Genomic DNA, 18,211 nt, shown 5'->3' with positions numbered 1-18,211 from the left:
TCATCCGTTTCTACTATTTTTTTTATCACATTATTTATCATAATTTATTATATAATTGCATTTCATAATTATTTATGCTCTTGTGGATAAGTAATATTTGTTCTCCTTAATTTTTAATAAATTGATGATTATTATGCATGATTTTGCCGATGATGGTTTATTGATGAATTTATTATAACATCACTCATGATTTTAGCCTCCAAGATCTCTTCCAGATTGCAAATTTGATCTTCAGCTCATAATCAAATATTCCAACTCAGAAATTTGCTGGAATAAAAAGTGACAGTTTTGCGTTGGATGTTTCGGGCAAACGAAGAAGAATATTGAAAATTTGATACACAGATTTTGTGTAGAATGGACCAAATTAGTTCTAAATGAGAAGCTTTCCACAATTCGGTTTGGATTGGGAGAAAAGAAAGGTTCTTCGAAGGACATATTCACAGATTTTCTGTTGTGGCTGTTTTCCAAATTGCCCAATTGCAATAACCAGATTCGACTTGTTCCAGCTGAATCATGATGGAAATATCTCTCAAATCTCATCTTTCTTATTGAGATTTTGTAATCAATATAAATTGTATGGGAAATCATTTTGTAATCAGTTTGTTGTAAATTTCTCTTTGTTGTTTATATATTTAAAAGACACAAATCAAAGATAAAAGGGAGATAACGCATATAAGGAGCAGATCAGATATTGAAGGTATTCCTTTGAGAATGTAATAGTAGACTTCTGTATTTCCCTTTTGATTAATGCAATCTTAATCTTCTAAGTGTTATATAGCCTTCGATCTTTTTGCCACAACCCTGATAAAAGAGTTGGGCCCACTCCCTTGATCAGGTGTTGTCGGATTAATGGCGTGTGTAGATTTATTTGTGTTGTGATTATTTCTTTATTGTTGTAATGGTTCATTAATTTTGTGTTGTTTTGAATCCTAATTTGTTGTTACTTTGGTTGTTGTTACTATTATTGCTTGTTGTTACACATTGTTATGTTGTTGATTGAATGCTCAATGTTGGGTAGGGAAATTGTGGTCTAAATAGACTTTGCACGGTAGCCTTGAAATAACGAGACGAGCCCCAAATTGACATGTAATGTGGGGAAGGGTTAATTCTATAATTCATATTTGAACACCAACAAACAGTTTATGGATGTACATCATGGAATTATTTTAGTTTATGGATGCTTATTATTTCAGTTTATGGGTGTTCATGTGATATTTGTAATTTGTATATATTTTCATATGGATAGTTTATTGATACATGTATTCACTATTTCAGTTTATGGATTTGTATTAATATTGTTTGTGGATGCTCATTAATTTTTGAAGTCTAAATGGATTTGTTAAAACTATTTCTATAATTTAATGATTTTCTATATACTATAATTTTTATTAGTAAAATATATGTTCAATTTTGATTTCCAGTTTCATAGACTAAGAAAATAAGTACAATCTTAAAAGTTATGATGCAAATCACTTTGATACTTAAAATGAACTAAAATATATCATGTATCAATTTAATATTGAACATGGAAATAATTCCAATCATGCTTCATATTGGCTTGTAGAAAGTGTCTTTTAGTGCAATCAACATGTATGTTATTACAATTCAATTTTAAAAATAAATTATTTGAATTATAAATTCATCCGTATTATATATATATATATATATATATATATATATATATATATATATATATATATATATATAATTGTGACTCACCCATATACCACAATGCATGGACAATTTTTTTAAGTATTTCAATCAATTTCTTATCTCAAGGTTCAATTAAAAAACACAAATATGATTGAAATGAGTTTTATTCAATTTTAATATTAAAAGATGCCATGTAAACAAAAAATAGGTTTTATTCAACATTATTTATTTTGAGATTATCTACAAGAGCTTAGTCATAACATGATATAAGTCAATCATATTGAAATTTAATATATAGGTCAAACAACAATATATGACAACATTTCTATAATTTTATATAATGTTATCAACTTTCCTAAATTTACAAGTAGTTATCCAAGTATTTCAATCAATTCCTTATGATGAAAATTTAAGTTTTATTCAATTTGTAAAAGCTCAAATATGAAAGAAGTTATATATTCAATTTTAAAATATGTGGAGATGTAAAAGTTACAGTTGCAAGTTCTATTGATTTTATTTTGTTTGAGGTTTATCTACAAAAGCTTAGTCATAATGCACACCGTCAATATTTTTTTATGCTTACATTGAAATCAATCACAATGTTAAACTAATTACCTTGAAATTAATGTACACCATATATCTAATTACATCATTTATCGGAAATCAACATCTTTGTTGAAATCAATGCATCTAATACAAGCAATCAAATAGGATGAGAAATCAACATCTACACTAAAATCAATGCATCTAATGCAAATAATCAAATAGGATTAGAAATCAACATCTACACTGAAATCAATGCATATAATGCTGCAAGCAATCAAATAGGATTAGAAATCAACATCTACACTGAAATTAATGCATCTAGTGCTAGCAATCAAATAGGATTAGGAATCAACATCTACACTAAAATCATTGCATCTAATGCAAGATCAATCAAACAAGATTATAAATTAACATATTTAATGAAATGAATGCATCTAATGTAAGAAATGAAATAGAATTAGAAATCAATGTCTACACAGAAACCAATGCATCTGATTTGCAAGAAATCAAATAGGATTAGAAATCAACATTTGTACACTAAAATCAATGCATCTAGTGAAAGCAATTTTCTTCCATTTCTCTCCCCTCTCCATCTATATTGATCTCTCCCTCCATCTCTCCTTCTTTGTCTCTCTATCTCAACCCCCCCAGAAACACACACACTCTTTCTTCATCTATATCTATCTCTCCCTCCCTCCCTCTTCTTCCCTCTCTCCCCCTTCCATGTATATCTCGATCTCCCTCTATCTCGCCTTCATCTCTATATATCACCCCACAAACATACACATTGTTCCTCCATATCTATCCATATCTCCCTCCCTCTCCCTCTCTCTCTCTCTTCCCCTTGTCTCCCTCTGTGTCCCCTTCTATCTCTCTTCCCTCCTACTCTCCTCTCTCCCTCTATCTCCATCTCCCTTGTCACTCCTTCTATTTCTCTCTCCATCTCCTTTTCCACTCTTTCTCTCTCCCCCCACCTTTCTCTCTATATATGTATTTCTTCTTACCTCCATCTCTCTCCCACTCCAACTCCATCTCTCTCTCTCTCCCTCCCTCTTAAGTCCTTTCTCTCTTCCTTTCTCTCCCACCTCCCTATGTCTCTCCCCCACACCACTCACTCACTCCCTCTCTCTCTTGAGCTTTGTCCTACAACTTTGTTGACTATCTCCCTCCCTCTCTCATTATCTCTGCCCCTTCTCTCCATCTCTTCTTCTTTGTCTTTCTATCTCACCCCCAAACATACTCTCTCTCTCTCTCTCTCTCTCTCTCTCTCTATATATATATATATATATATGCCTTGAACTTCTTCCTTCCCTATCTTTTCCTCCAACTCCATCTCTCGAGCCCCCTCTCTTTCTCAGAGACTCTCTCCTCCTCTCCCTGTCTCCATCTTTGTGTCCTCCTCTCTCTCTCTCTTACCCTTCTCTCCAACTCTCTCTCACTCTATATTTCAAAATTTTGAAAATACTTTGACAATTAAAATATTATGTTTAAATACATATTTTTTATATTTTAATGTCATATAATAATAATAATAGATATTTAAAATGCAAGATTTCACATGTGTGTTGTACATTCACCTGGAGAGAAAATTATAATTTTTCATGGAAATATTATCTATAATTTTCCAAAATATTAATGTTTCAACTACCTCCATCAAAGATACATAGCGCACTTCATGTCTTCAAATTGACACTATTTAGGTTTTATTTCTTTAAATGTAGCTTTAGGTTTTGACTTCACAATTTTAAAAATATTATATATTTTATTATGTTAGATTTATAAAAAAATTAGGTTAAATAAAATTAACATTTATTGAGTGAGCTTGTATGACTCTTTTTGTGTTAATGGTCAACTCTTTTGTTAATGCCTATGACGCATATTAACCACATTTATTAATGTGATTGTGCTAGTATATATTAGAATATAAGAAATTTTATATTATATTAAATTTAATAATATTATATTAATCCAAAATTAATAAATTTAATATTAACATTAAAATATATTAATATTAATTTTTATATTAATATCATTTCATCATTTAATTTAATATTAATAATAATATTCTTTTAATATTAATATTAAATTTAATAAGACTTTTACCAGACATTATAACAAGAATTCTAATAATATTTGGAATTTTAAAATGTTTAATTTTAAATAATTCATTTTTTTATAAAGGCTCGATCAAGCCACATAGCTCAATCTAGCCATAGCTCTCGATCGAGCTCCTATTAACCACATAAATGGATCCATTAAGGGTTTACAAACCATCGATCGAGCCTCTTCAAGTCCTAAAATAAGCAATTTCATGGCTCGATTGAGCTCCTGTTAACCACATAAATGGATCGATCAAGGGTTTACAAAACCCTCGATCGAGCCTCTTTAAGTCTTAAAATTAGCAATTTCAGCACCCCTTCTGCAAAATTTCCTGCAACTCCATTTTGTACCCCAACGGACTTAGGGCTAAATATGTCCTCAAGTGGCGAAGTTGATCATCTTGGATCATGAAAGAATCCTCTATCCAATGGGATATGAGTTTGACATTTTTGAATTCATATGATATTTTCCATCTAATTTCTTTTAAACATAATGCTTGAATTTTTTTCTAATTGTTTTAAAGAGGTTGAATAAAAAATAAATATCATAAAATATACACAATGAAAAAATTTCAAAAAACACTGATTTCTTTGTTTACAAGTCCTCTTCAAAAAGGTATTTTTGGTTTTTCAATCTAGTTAAATAGTTGAAAAATATCTTACGTGAACACATACATGTCTTTAAAATGCAATTGAAATATTACTTTGCCAACTTCGAAAAATAATAAAAAATATATTTTTGCATAATTTTTTTTTAATATAAAAAACTTAGTTCTCTCTGTGTAGATCATGCTCATATATATATTTTTTTAAAATTACACATTTTAGACTATGTTATGCTACGCGAACACACACATAACTCTTAAGATGTGTGGAAATTTGCAAGGGCAAGCATTTCATTTAATGGAAAATTGACATAATATAAGACACTAAATATTTTTGCAAAATTTGTCATTAGCACAACAACATAATTCTTCATAATTTATATTTTTACTCCCAATCAAAATTCACAGTGCTTATATGAATTTTGAGGGCTTCAATTTGATAAAAAAGGAAAAACTTGAAATTTCATCGCCACATTTGGCCAAAAGTGTAACCCATCTTCATGCTTTCACCCTTGACTGGATCAAATAGTCGTTGATGTCACAATACTATGGGCGATTACCATGGTAATGGTTCCTAGTTTTTATTTTCCATAGGTTGGATTTCCATATGCGACTATTGTTCGCCTGACATGCGTATGTATGTGACTATTCTTCTCAGGGGTCACGTATACTTTTCAATCTTCACAATTTCTATGTATTTTGTAACTAAACTACCAATTCTCTTTCATATCTTTTGTAATTCCTATGCTATAATACTTGCACCATCAATCATGTCATTTGCAATAGTTATAATCAAGTTGGTATCAAAGGCATATTTGATAAGCAGGTTGCCATCAAGGAAAACACATTAGCGATAATGTGTTTTTTGGAAAAAGTGTTTCAAGTTCAACAATGGACAATATCATGTATTATTTTTTTTATTAAAATGTTATAAATATTCTTTTTTCTTTGTGAAGAAGTCATACAAACATGACATGTGTCATGAGCATGGAAGGAATTACACATCTCCCTAACGTTGAGCAACACACTATTGAAATATTTTAACTATAAGAACTTTCTTATTTTCAATTGCTTTACTCACACATATATACTTTTAATATATATATATATATATATATATATATATATATATATATATATATATATATATATATATATATATATATATATATATATATATATATATGTTATAAATATTCTTTTTTCTTTGTGGAGAAGTCATACAAACATGACATGTGTCATGAGCATGGAAGGAATTACACATCTCCCTAATGTTTTTTTTCTACATAAGACTATTTCTATTAACAAAGTAAAGGTAAATTTACAGCATGACCGGAGTCAAGAACTCTGCACCGGTAGGAGGCAGAACTATCCAAAAAACATATGTAAAAACTGTCTGTTTTTAGGACCCACGCAGGGGACCGAGCTGAGATACATATGACAGTGCAAAATTACCCAAAAAACTAAGAAACACCAGAGAACCCAAAAACTATTTTCCTTACAATCATGCCCAGTGGTGAAGGGCGCACTGCAAGAAGAAGAGGCTTGGGTGGACGAGCTAGTCATCAGGAGGCTCTTCTATGATACGACACCAACCAATATCTGGCAAATCCCCTGCTTGTGCCGCGTTCTGAACAGAGGGACCCGGGTCAACCATCATCACATCCTGAGCTCTGCATGTCTGTTCATTTGCTGCCTGCCGAGGAGCATTTTCGACATTCAACTGGAGGGAAGAAGAAGGAGCCAAGATTGCCCCCGAGCCCCCAGGCTGAGTCCTTGTATCTTCGGCTTGGCTTTCTTCATGAAATACCACCATGAAATAAGCAGTAATCCTGGGTCTGTTCAGAGTGCTATCAAAGGTGAAGATGGCAGAACCAGAGGTGGGGACAGGCCCGTGGCGAGAACTGGTGGCGCGGGATCTCCCTCTCCTGCTTCGGGTTAAAGGGCGACGCCCAGCTGACAATTCACTAGATGACGAACTGGTTGGTGCTCGCCTCGGCTGGCCTCTACGGCAGCCCATCCTTGGTTGCAAACGAGGCATCTGGAATATAGCAACTGCAGAGGTCCAGGAATGCGGCACCAGAGCACTAACCAGCGGGTGGCAGCAGCTTTGCCTTCTGATCGAACCGCCTTTGCTGAGCTTAAACCCGTCCTCCTGGAGAGCCAAACTTAGCTCAGAGAAATCCCTGCCTGTACCAGAAACCAGAGAAGGAGATGAATCACTGAGATATGGAAATGAAAGCAACAACACAGAACGCCGAAAAGAAACGCGAAGAGGAGCAGAATTTGCTTCGCCGAGAGGGCCGAGCCAAGCGACAGAGGAACCCGAATCCCCTCAGGCGACCTGAAGTCCGAAGCGAGACCGGAGGTGAGCGAGAAGAGCAAATAAAACAGTAATGTTGCCGCCTCCCCAGGACCTCCCCTGACCTTATCATTCTTTGTCATGCCTCGGGAGGCTCCTCCCATTACTTCCGCATTGATGGATCTCGCCTTCTGATGCAGGCTGGTGCGTGCGGAGGTAGAAACCATAACTCTGAACCTGATGTGTGAGCCGAACCGTCTGGATTGAAGTCCTATATGTCGATCTTTGCACTCATGCCATGCGCCAGATGCCGTATCATTTTTTAACTTCTTGTACTGATCGGGCAGGTGGCGATCTGCCTCGCCCCAACCCTGTCCCATCGTATTAATGTCCATCACAAGCACCCACATCCGGGACACATCTCCCTAATGTTGAGCAACACACTATTGAAATATTTTAACTATAAGAACTTTCTTATTTTCAATTGCTTTTCTCACACATATATACTTTCAATATATATATATATATATATATATCTGCTAATCAAAGACTTCTATGAAGTTGTCAAAAGATTACAGAGTGCTTATCCATAAATTAGTGTTCTTCCAACCTCACTTCAATCAAATTTGTTGGCCAAAAGAACAACACAGAAAATATTTCCAAAATGCCAAAACCTTCCTGAAATTGAGAACTGGAAACACTAGTGTGCCCAAAAAAACCCTAAGATATATTACACATAACCCGTAAACATCAGTGAACAGGAGGACCCAAATCATTACCCGAAGGCTCTGGATGCCCGAGTTCCCCATGGATGCTAAATTCTACATACGGTGGGTGCCCCTCAATATGCTCCATGTGTCACCTAGTCTCCTTTAGCCTCTTCGGAGTTATGATAGTCGATCTTACATATTCCATTGATTGCGTTGAAGATCGTTCACGAAATTAATTATTTCATTGTGATCCTCGTGCCTGTCGTGATTCATCTGCTCGAGGAGCGCAATAACTTGTTGCAATTATGCTTCGAAGGTGTTAAGGGAGGTGGTAAGAGGAACATGACCAGGTGACTGATTAAGATATGTGCCAACACCTCATCAAACTCTACATCCTAGATGTCTCCTCCCTCCACTACCACATATTCTCTTTTATGCTTCGCCCTCTTCCCTTGCAGTCTAATCCCTGTCCTCATTCTGCCCCTATGCCTAAACATCTTCCCCGTCCCTCCAGTCTGTTGTTCCCAACTTCAAGCCTCCTTTGCTACACCATGAGCCCAAGAGTCCGCCAACACCCAACGACCAACTACAACATTCCCAAGCTTCAAGGGTCGCTTTTCTTTAGTAGGCGATCATCTCTAGCAAGGGTTGTCTCCACCATCCCCAACAAGTTGGATCCTACACCAAAGATCCCATTTTCCAGCCCAATTTTGTGAGAATCCTCTCCCACAAGCAACCCTTGAACAAAGATGCTCCACTAGAAGGAATTTGGGAGCACCATACCAGCAATCTCACCGGCCGCTATCAATTGATTGAACTAAATGATCTTGGAAACCCAGTCTAACCTCCCACATGAAAGTCACTAACCCTGATTTCCAAACAAATGCAAATAACCCACAAACTTCATGACAATAGGATTAGTATGCTCGAAAGGCCCAACTTTGTTTAGCCAAAAATTGTAAGGCCTAGAGGCTAGCTTGGCTATTAATCACCTCCTTCCAAACACAATATACAATGACACTTTAGAGACAGAGAAATCTATTTTATGGACTTTCCTGGATGACTAGAGACAAGCACCAGAACAATATCTTTGCTCTCATAAACTAATTATGCAATCTCCTCACACTTTCCTTGCTAAACCTGTTACAATGGAGTTTCCAGCTACAATCCTCTCCAGGGTCCCATATTAGACTTTGACAACCTCTTGTAGAGTGCCAAGAACAATCTCACTTACAAACATCACTTGTATCCCTGAAAGCCACAATCGAAAAAGTTTGCACAGGTTGGTGGCCTGCACAAATGCATGCCCATACTCACTAACAACTTCCCTCCACCTGCCCTTGTACATATAGATTTAATACTAGCCATCGCGGAACATCCATACTGTGGTTGCATGCATCACACATGCCATATGTACCTTGATTTAGTTCTCGAGGAGGGTACGAGGTGTGCCTTCGTGCCCCTCATAATGCCCCTCGTCCACCCCCATCATGGTGATATTCAAATATTTTATTTAAGGTAGACATTAAAATATTGTATTTATGATTCACATTGAAATATTTTTTTTGTAAATAATACCTTTTCCAAAACCCCACGTGCAAAAATCTAATTGTCAGCGGAATAAAAACTCTATCTCTATGTACAAAGTTGATATAACATTATTTTAGTTAAAACGAATATTAAAATACTTTATTTATAATTTCGTTGAAATATTTTTTTCACTTTCATTTTTTAATTCCATATTAAGCATGAAAGGAATTATATGTTTCCTAATATTGTGCTTAAAAAAGTGCTGAAACATATACATATATGCATTTGCTATTAATATAGACATATATCGTGCCTTCGTATTGGCAAGAAAACTTGTTTCATGAAAATTGAAATTTTGTAAGTTAATATATATGTAACCAATTCAACATATATTGTGCCTTTGTATTGGCAAGAAAACTTGTTTCATGAAAATTGAAATTTTGTAAGTTAATATACATGTAACCAATTCAAACAACCAAGAATGAGAATTGAAATTCTGTAAGTTAATATGGAGTGACCAATTCATACAGCCAAGCACATTTTAGGAGACAAAAAGAACATTATATTATTCGTTCAATATAAGTAATAGTTATAAGCATCTCAAAAGAAATAACAAATAGACAACCCATTTTCCTTCCTACATAATTGCCAAACCATAATGATCAACCCAAAACATACATATTGTAGAAATCTAGTTGTCTCTGAGCTGTATGTAGTTAATCCGAAATCAATATCCTCAACCATACTTTTACAAACCTGGAGCCAGCAAACCATTTTCTCACAAAATAACTACTACTCGACAAGATTCAGGAAACAACGAACTCTCTAGTGGAAACTACAGGATGGACTAAAAGCATTTCCTGTGAACAATTGATGGGCCACATTCGTCATATTCTGCTCGTGTTACCCACATCTGTACAAACCAACAATGAAATTAGTCACAAACATGCTTGTATTTGATGAATCAATAAACCAAATATGAAATAATCAGAATGATGTTATTTGATGTTAGAACCTTAGTATCGGTTAATATAAACAACAAAAGTTATAGTTCCTTAGCCAGAGATATCTTCGAGTAGAGTTGGGTCCAACTGGTATTAGAATGAAATTGCTAAGGTTGGGGTTTCATTTTTTCTATTAGACTAGTTCCACTGTCTAAATTAATAAAATCAAAGAATACTTGTAGCCAAAGGCATTGGTTCATGACTAGCATCAAACCATTCACATAGGTTCTATTATCAGTTTGGAGTCTGGACTACCCTCTTACATTTTTTATGTCAATCACGTTATACCAGAGTTGGATACATCAACTTGTTCTCAATCGAACATTCTAGCTCAGACCATTTAGGACTAACTCTTTGCCATGCTCAAGTAAGACCTGGTAAGGTCTTTTTGGGACATGACTTAGCAGGCTGGCCTTTTAGGACTGGAGCTCTACTAAGGGCTGAGCTTCTATGATTGAAGCTCTACTTATATAAAATCTTTCAGGACCTGAAGTTCTATTTACATAGGACCTTTCAGGACCTTTCTTTTGGCAAAGGGAAGTTTATTTTTGGAAAGCTCAGGAAAGACCCTTTAAGACCAACCTGGTATAGTCCTTCTAAGACCAGAGCTCTGCTTAGATCAGACCTTTTGGGAGCTTTCTTTTTGCAAAGGGAGTTTCAAGGAGACGAGGCACAGTGCAAGTCCTTGGTGATAATTGGTGGAAAAACTATAGGTCAGACCTGACACAAGAGTCTAAGGAAGTCTGTGCTTTGTGATGCAGCTCCTCAAGTATGTTTCTTAAGGAACTTAAAAATGTGTGGTTGTAAATTTCTTCCCCTATCAGAAACAATACCTGGGAGGTGTTTTCAGATCTCAAAACAATAACATACTTTTTATAAGCATGAAGGATACTAATGAAAATAATTGGCAATTAAATAAAGCCTATTTTCTGGAGTCTCATGATCCATTATTCCAAATATTTAAGCTATAGGTTATAGTTCAAGTGTTGAAATATGGTTGAGTTGATATTTCTGATTTCAAGAATGTGGTGGGCAGGACTACCTGTTGGAATGTGCTGAGAGAAGCCAGGATGGAGCCTCCAATCCAGACACTGTATTTTCTCTCTGGAGGAGCAACCACCTTGATCCTCATGCTACTTGGAGCAAGTGCTGTGATCTCTTTGTTCATCCGATCAGCCATGCCTGGAAACATAGTGGATCCCCCACTCAAAACTATGTTACCATACAAGTCCTTTCGGATATCCACATCACATTTCATGATAGAGCTGTAAGTAGTTTCATGTACCCCCGGAGCTTCCATCCCAATGTGAGCAGGCTGGAATAAAATCTCTGGACACCTAAATCTTTCAGAGCCAATTGTAATCACTTGGCCATCTGGAAGCTCATAAGTCTTTTCCAATGCAGTAGAGGTCTTTTCCAGTTCCAGCTCCTTTTCATAATCCATTGCAACATATCCCAATTTTTCCTTTATGTCTCGAACTATTTCTCGTTCTGCTGTTGTAGTGAAGGAGTAACCTCTCTCAGTCAGGATATTGCATAGTGCATTAGTTAAGTCTCTACCTGCAAGGTCCACTCTATAGATTGCATGTGGGAGGGCATAGCCTTCATAGATGGGAACAACATGAGTGACACCATCTCCTGAATCTAGAACAATACCTGAAAATAGAATTTGGAATTCAAATATTTAAACATACTCTTTGTTTTGAAAAACCAAAATAAGTATCAAGCTTAACATCACTTGTATCAATCTCATACCATTCACCAATACAAACACACATCATCAGCTTTTGTGAAAAATTAGATGATGATCACACTGAAGGTTTCTTTTAGCCATAAAATTAGCATAGAAAAGAGGAAATTTTCAAATGATTGAAGTTTGAAGTTTTCAGGAAAAGGAAAAACAAATAAAAAATTAGGATCTAAGAGTACCCTGGAATTGGATTCGAGCACACTTTTGTAGATTAATTACTGGGCTAATTTAATATGCAGGAAAATAAAAGGAAATGGTATATAGGCTGCAAACCTGTAGTTCTTCCACTGGCATAAAGAGAGAGCACAGCTTGAATAGCAATATACATAGCAGGAGTGTTAAAGACTTCAAACATGATTTGAGTCATCCTCTCTCTGTTTGCCTTGGGATTCAGAGGGGGCTCTGTTAGCAAAACTGGATGATCCTCAGGAGCAACACGGAGCTCGTTGTTGAAAGTGTGGTGCCAGATTTTCTCCATGTCATCCCAGTTGTTAACGATACCATGCTCGACTGGGTATTTCAAGGTGAGAATACCCCTCTTGGACTGTGCTTCGTCACCAACATATGCATCCTTCTGTCCCATGCCAACCATGACACCAGTGTGCCTCGGACGACCAACCAGGCTAGGGAAAACTGCTCTCGGAGCATCATCCCCTGCAAATCCAGCCTTCAAAAACCAAACCCATACCAAGCTTAGTGCCGGAAGAATGGAATTTTCTTTATTTCTTGACATAAATGGTGATACTAACAATACACAAAAACAAACCGAAATCTGTTTTCAAGTATGTTTCTCAGACAAAAAGTTCGAGAACTAACGCACATAGAAGAATAAATCATATAATCATACATAAGTGGGCCAAGGCATGACGCCCCGCTACATAAAAATAACCCAATCTTAGCTGAAAACTAGATCAGATAAGATGCAATTTTCAAACAAGAAATTTCAATAACTCTGGAAAATTATTAGACTCTGCTCTGTTGATCATGACGACCAGAGCTCCTCTGCATATATTCGTCTTGAATATATTATTCACAATGAAAATTGCTTTAAGACCATTCCCAAAGTTTTTATTCTGATGATGGTTGGTAGACACCTACGGACCTCGTAACTTTCTTAAAGTTTATCTCAGACAATTTTTTGTCAATTGATGTTCACATTGCAAATTGTTTTTCAGTCTTGACCAATAATGGCACCAACAACTTGTATTATTCAGGATTTTGCAGATAAATGCTTTATAAATCTGGCTGGCTTCTGACCAAGTTTGGGATTCAGTCAAAACTTTAGGAATCAATACTTAATAAGTTCCAAACCAAGATTATAAAATTTTTAACAATTTAAACTCCTTAGCATGGGATAAATACAACTGGAAGAAATTAAAACCTGGTTCAGGCATTTCAGTCATTAAAACTGCCACTAGATATGGGAACCTAAGGTGACAGCTCCACCAGCTTTTCACCCTCAGATTGTAGGAATACATGATGGTGGCTAGAGGCAGTGGGATGGCAATAGATTTTGGAGCTCTGTTACAGTAACTTTAGAGGCTTGATGTGATTTATAACCTGGCATGTCCTTATGTGGTGATTTATTTCTTATCTTCTTCTTCTCAGGGGATACCTCTTGTTCCAATTGTCTTTGTTTATATGCTTAAGTCAGAGAGATTTACAGTCATTAATGGCTCATAAGTGGTTCAGATGTTACTACTATTTTGTAAATTTCTTTTGCTACTTAATACAAAATATCAGTGAGTAGCAGATTTTTTGGAATATATTCAACAGTTATGGAAAAACATATGTTCTTTAAGGATGGAAAATAATACCATTCTTAGCCAAAATCAATACAAAGACCTATCCACTATGCATACCCTTTTTTACTGTCAGTTTCAAATAAAGATTACAGAGTGTATTGGATTGTCTCAGTAAGAATTCTCTAGGTACAGTGACACAGTCCGATGTCCCAGCTCAGTAATATATATATATATATATATATATATATATATATATATATAATGAAAATATTATTACATTAGATTATGTATACAATGATCTAAGGGAGACACTTATGGTTTGCTGGGAAAAGCATCCATCTTTTAGGGCTGAGGTCTTAAGAACAAATACCAAACCTTCCTAATATATCAAACATAAGCAAATACCTACAAACAAAATTTCATTAGATATGTGGGTGCTTATGCATACCTTGACAGTCCCAGATCCATTGTCACACACAACTGCTTGAACTTCATCTCCATCTTCCATGACTATGTTGGGTATAGATAGCTCACAACAAGATGCTGCCAACACACTCAACTGTAAAAATTCTGTCTAGTATATACTCTATTCCTGTAAGAAATAAAAATCTGTTCATACCTCAAGATTTGAAGACCCAATTCAGAAATCAGAAACTTGTCAGCTGAAGATATATGTTGCCAAAACGGATTGAAGACCCAATTCAGAAATCAAAAACTTATCAGCTGAAGATATATGTTTCAGATAACAATTTCTGTGCATATATAAACTGCTGCCAATTCATGCCACTATAAGTACAATGATGGGATGCATGAATAAGCATCAAACTCTCATAAAAAGAACATGCTGTCAAAGGAGACCATAGAGCAACCGAAAGGCCTTGAATAAATAAAGGAAGATTCTCACCAAAATCTAAAGTTGACGGGCGGTGTCAAAGCGTTCAGAGGATGCAATCTAAAGATGCTGGTTTTTTTTTCAGCCCATGTAGAGGGTATTTCTACCCTTCGGATTTGGCTACAATAGTCTCCAATAGGTGGAGGGTGCAAATACCATTCAAAATAAAAGTAGATGCTCTGGTATTTGATTTATTCGATGTGCGCAGGATAAAATTCCCACCACCTTTTTCCATATGTTGGAATGGATGGTTTTTTGTTTTTAATAAAAAATTTCAAATATGCTGACTGTCATAAAGAAGACGTTGAAGTAGATGGTTGGTTTTTGCTTTTAACTTAACAAAAAGTATTAATTAGGTTGAATATAGATTGTGACACATTCCTTGAATTACAACCCAACAAAATAAGATTTATATCATTTTAGAGAATGCTTTAGATAAATTATACTACTTTAGAGAATGTTTTAGCTAAATTATACTTTAGAGAATATAGATGGTTAGATTTATTTGAAACTTAATAATGGGGCTTTACAAGGTAATTTATTTTAAGATGTTTTGGTTTAGAAACAATTAAGTCTGGATTTCTTTTCTGGTATTAAGTTTATTTAATAAATTTTAGTAATTATTGTATTTATAAATTATTTAATTAGATGTTTTTGTTCATTTTATTTAATCATTGAGAGTCTTTTGCAATGCGATTTATTAGATATTTTTTTCATTAATTGAGTAAAATAAGTGATAAATCTATGAACATATATATAAATATTAGTTGCAACTCTTTAACTTCTCATGATTTTTGAATAGTTCACTTAGCATTCATTGCATTGGGCGATGTTTATAGGGGTGAAGAAGTGAGATTGAAACTAGCAAAATGAATCACACTTGGTTTGGGAAGTCATTCCCATCCCAAGACTCATAGGGTGAAGAAGTGAGATTGGAACTAGCAAATTGAATCACACTTAGTTTGCGAAGTCATTCCCATCCCAAGACTCATTTGGCTCATGCACACTTAATTGTGGATTTTACTTATGCAAGACAACATATTAGATATAGTTTTTGAAATTAACTTTGTAGGATAAGTCAATAATTTACCACCATATCCATGAGTATTATTTGTAATTGATCAATTTCTCATGATTTTTCAAGAGTCATGTTAACACTCATTACATTGGGTGACGATAATAGGGGTGAAGAAGTGGGATTGAAACTAGAGAAATGAAACACATATCATCAATCAACACCTTCGAGGCTTGCATCCAATTACTAGGACTTCTTGGGAGGCCATCCATCCCAAGATTCCCCTAACTTAGCTGGCATTGTACCTTATCAACAGAGCTCCCTTTGCTCATTTTTTAAAGCAATCAAGAGCTACATATTAGATATCATTTTGGGGATTAATTATGTAAAATAAGTCATTAATGTATTACCATGTTTATGAGTATTAGTAGTAACTACCCAATTTATCATGATTTTTGAATAATCCACTTAACACTCATTGCATTAGGTGATGGATTACAAGGGTGAAGAAGTGGGATTGAAACTAGCAAAATGAATAAAATGGCATGAATTATGTATTACCGTGTTCATGGGTATTAGTTGTAACTACCCAATTTCTCATGTTTTTTTACCATGATCATGAGTATTAGTAGTAACTACCCAATTTCTCATGAATTTTTACCATGTTCATGAGTATTAATAATAGTTACCCAATTTCTCATGATTTTTTAATAATCCACTTAGCTCTCACTACATTCGGAGATGACTTACAAAGGTGAAGAAGTGGAATTGAAACTAGCAAAATGAACCAAATAGCATCAATTATTAACTCTAGAGCTTGGATTTTCCAAGATGTCACCCATCCCATGACTCCTATAGTTCAAGTGTATTTAACTATGGAGTTTTTTCATAATCAAACCTACTTAACTCATCACCCCATTTACAAAACCTTAACACTTATTATCACCTAAAAACTATTTAGTTAGAATTTCCTTCACTCATTTCATTAAGAATCAAGAGACTTCATATTACAACATATTAAGAAATAATTGTTTAGAATAATTTATTAATCTCTAAATATATCAATAAATATTGTTTTTAATTAATCAATTTCTTTTAAATTTTGAATATTTCACCTAATACTAATTACATTATATAATATTTATGAAAGAGAAAAAATCAATATATTCTAATATATAAAATAAATTAATTTTATAACCTAATTAATATTTTTTTAGATATTTATATAGTTAAAATATATTATTGACATGAAATTAAATAAATATAAACCAGTAGTTATCCTCTAATCAATTAGTTCCTTAAAGTTAATTTAGGAGATCATATTTTCCAATAAAAATATTTTGATTAATACCCATTACAATTATGTTGATGGTAAGAAATCTTATACTTAAATTTTTGTAAATCTAATTTGATTTTTTTTTAATAAATAAATTGGTTTTTTGAAGTTAAATAAATATCTTCAATCAAAATATTTAAATAAAGTTATCAAGTTAGGTTGATAGTAAGAAATATTTTACTTAAATCTTTGTAAATCTAATTTTTTTTTAAAGTTAAATAAATATAGTCAATTAAAAGATTGAAATAAAATATAATAAGTAAATAAATTTAATTTTGTTAACTTTTTTTAATAAAAATTAAAATTTTTGATACAATAGCTAGTGGTAGTTAGCTTGTTTAATTTTTTCTCCGCTAGGGTTTTATTCTTGTAGACATGTTAGTTTATGTGGCAAAAATTTGAACAAATTGAAAATCTCAAGAAATAATAAAAAAAAATAATAATAATGAATTTGAATATATTGATATTGAAGTGAATAATCACAACGATTATAATGAAATTTTTGAACTTGCCCAAATCCAAACTTACAAATTTACTAATTACCAGAAATTCATTCTAAATAATTTATATCATTAAAAATTAAAATAAAAGACAAAATAATATCTTTTTAAAATAAAACCGTACAAAATGAAAATGAAACTTAATCAAATTTAAATATAAAACATTTAAATATAAAACCATAAAGTGATGTTAATAAAATAACCCAATTAACTAAATAATTACCATTAATTTTATATTCCATTATTTATCTAATTATTAGAAGTCCGCAACAAAGATTTCTTTCATATATTTTGTAGTTGAAACGTGTGAAAATACCATTCTAAAAGCGGTTAAATATAACCAAATCAACGAAAAGAAAAGAATTCGAGATTACGTCTTAGTTTTAAAGCACATATAAGGACCAATGTGACATTATTAAAATAATGTCACAAAATTCCAAGAGTGCTCATAAAGATAAGGACAACAGGACTCACTTGAAAATTAACCTATCTACGTCCAAATAAGAACGGAATTTTTTCTCAAA

At 33.8% G+C, this 18,211-nt stretch overlaps 1 protein-coding gene across 2 annotated transcripts; it reads right to left on the bottom strand.

Annotated features, from left to right (window-relative positions):
• Positions 1-10,052: 10,052 nt before the first annotated feature.
• LOC149181803 (actin-like) lies at positions 10,053-14,874 on the bottom strand. 2 transcript variants are annotated; one of them, XM_089416699.1, is made up of 5 exons: positions 14,564-14,874; positions 14,393-14,487; positions 12,473-12,866; positions 11,492-12,105; positions 10,053-10,358 (listed from the first exon to the last, which is right to left on the bottom strand). In XM_089416699.1, the coding sequence occupies exons 2-5, from the start codon at positions 14,450-14,452 to the stop codon at positions 10,293-10,295; spliced, it is 1,134 nt and encodes a 377-aa protein (XP_089272825.1). In that variant the 5' UTR covers positions 14,453-14,487; positions 14,564-14,874; the 3' UTR covers positions 10,053-10,292. The 2 variants fall into 2 exon arrangements, with proteins under 2 accessions (XP_089272825.1, XP_089272826.1); XM_089416700.1 differs by lacking the exon at positions 14,564-14,874 and having other exon boundaries at positions 14,393-14,506.
• Positions 14,875-18,211: the final 3,337 nt, after the last annotated feature.

The sequence above is a fragment of the Pinus tabuliformis genome, chromosome 3_2 (genome assembly GCF_031772625.1).
Source record: "Pinus tabuliformis cultivar Carrire ecotype Pingquan chromosome 3_2, CPIR1, whole genome shotgun sequence".
Taxonomy (NCBI): Eukaryota; Viridiplantae; Streptophyta; class Pinopsida; order Pinales; family Pinaceae; genus Pinus; species Pinus tabuliformis.
Note: the sequence above shows the minus strand (reverse complement) of the source record. Positions and strands in the feature narration are given on the sequence as shown.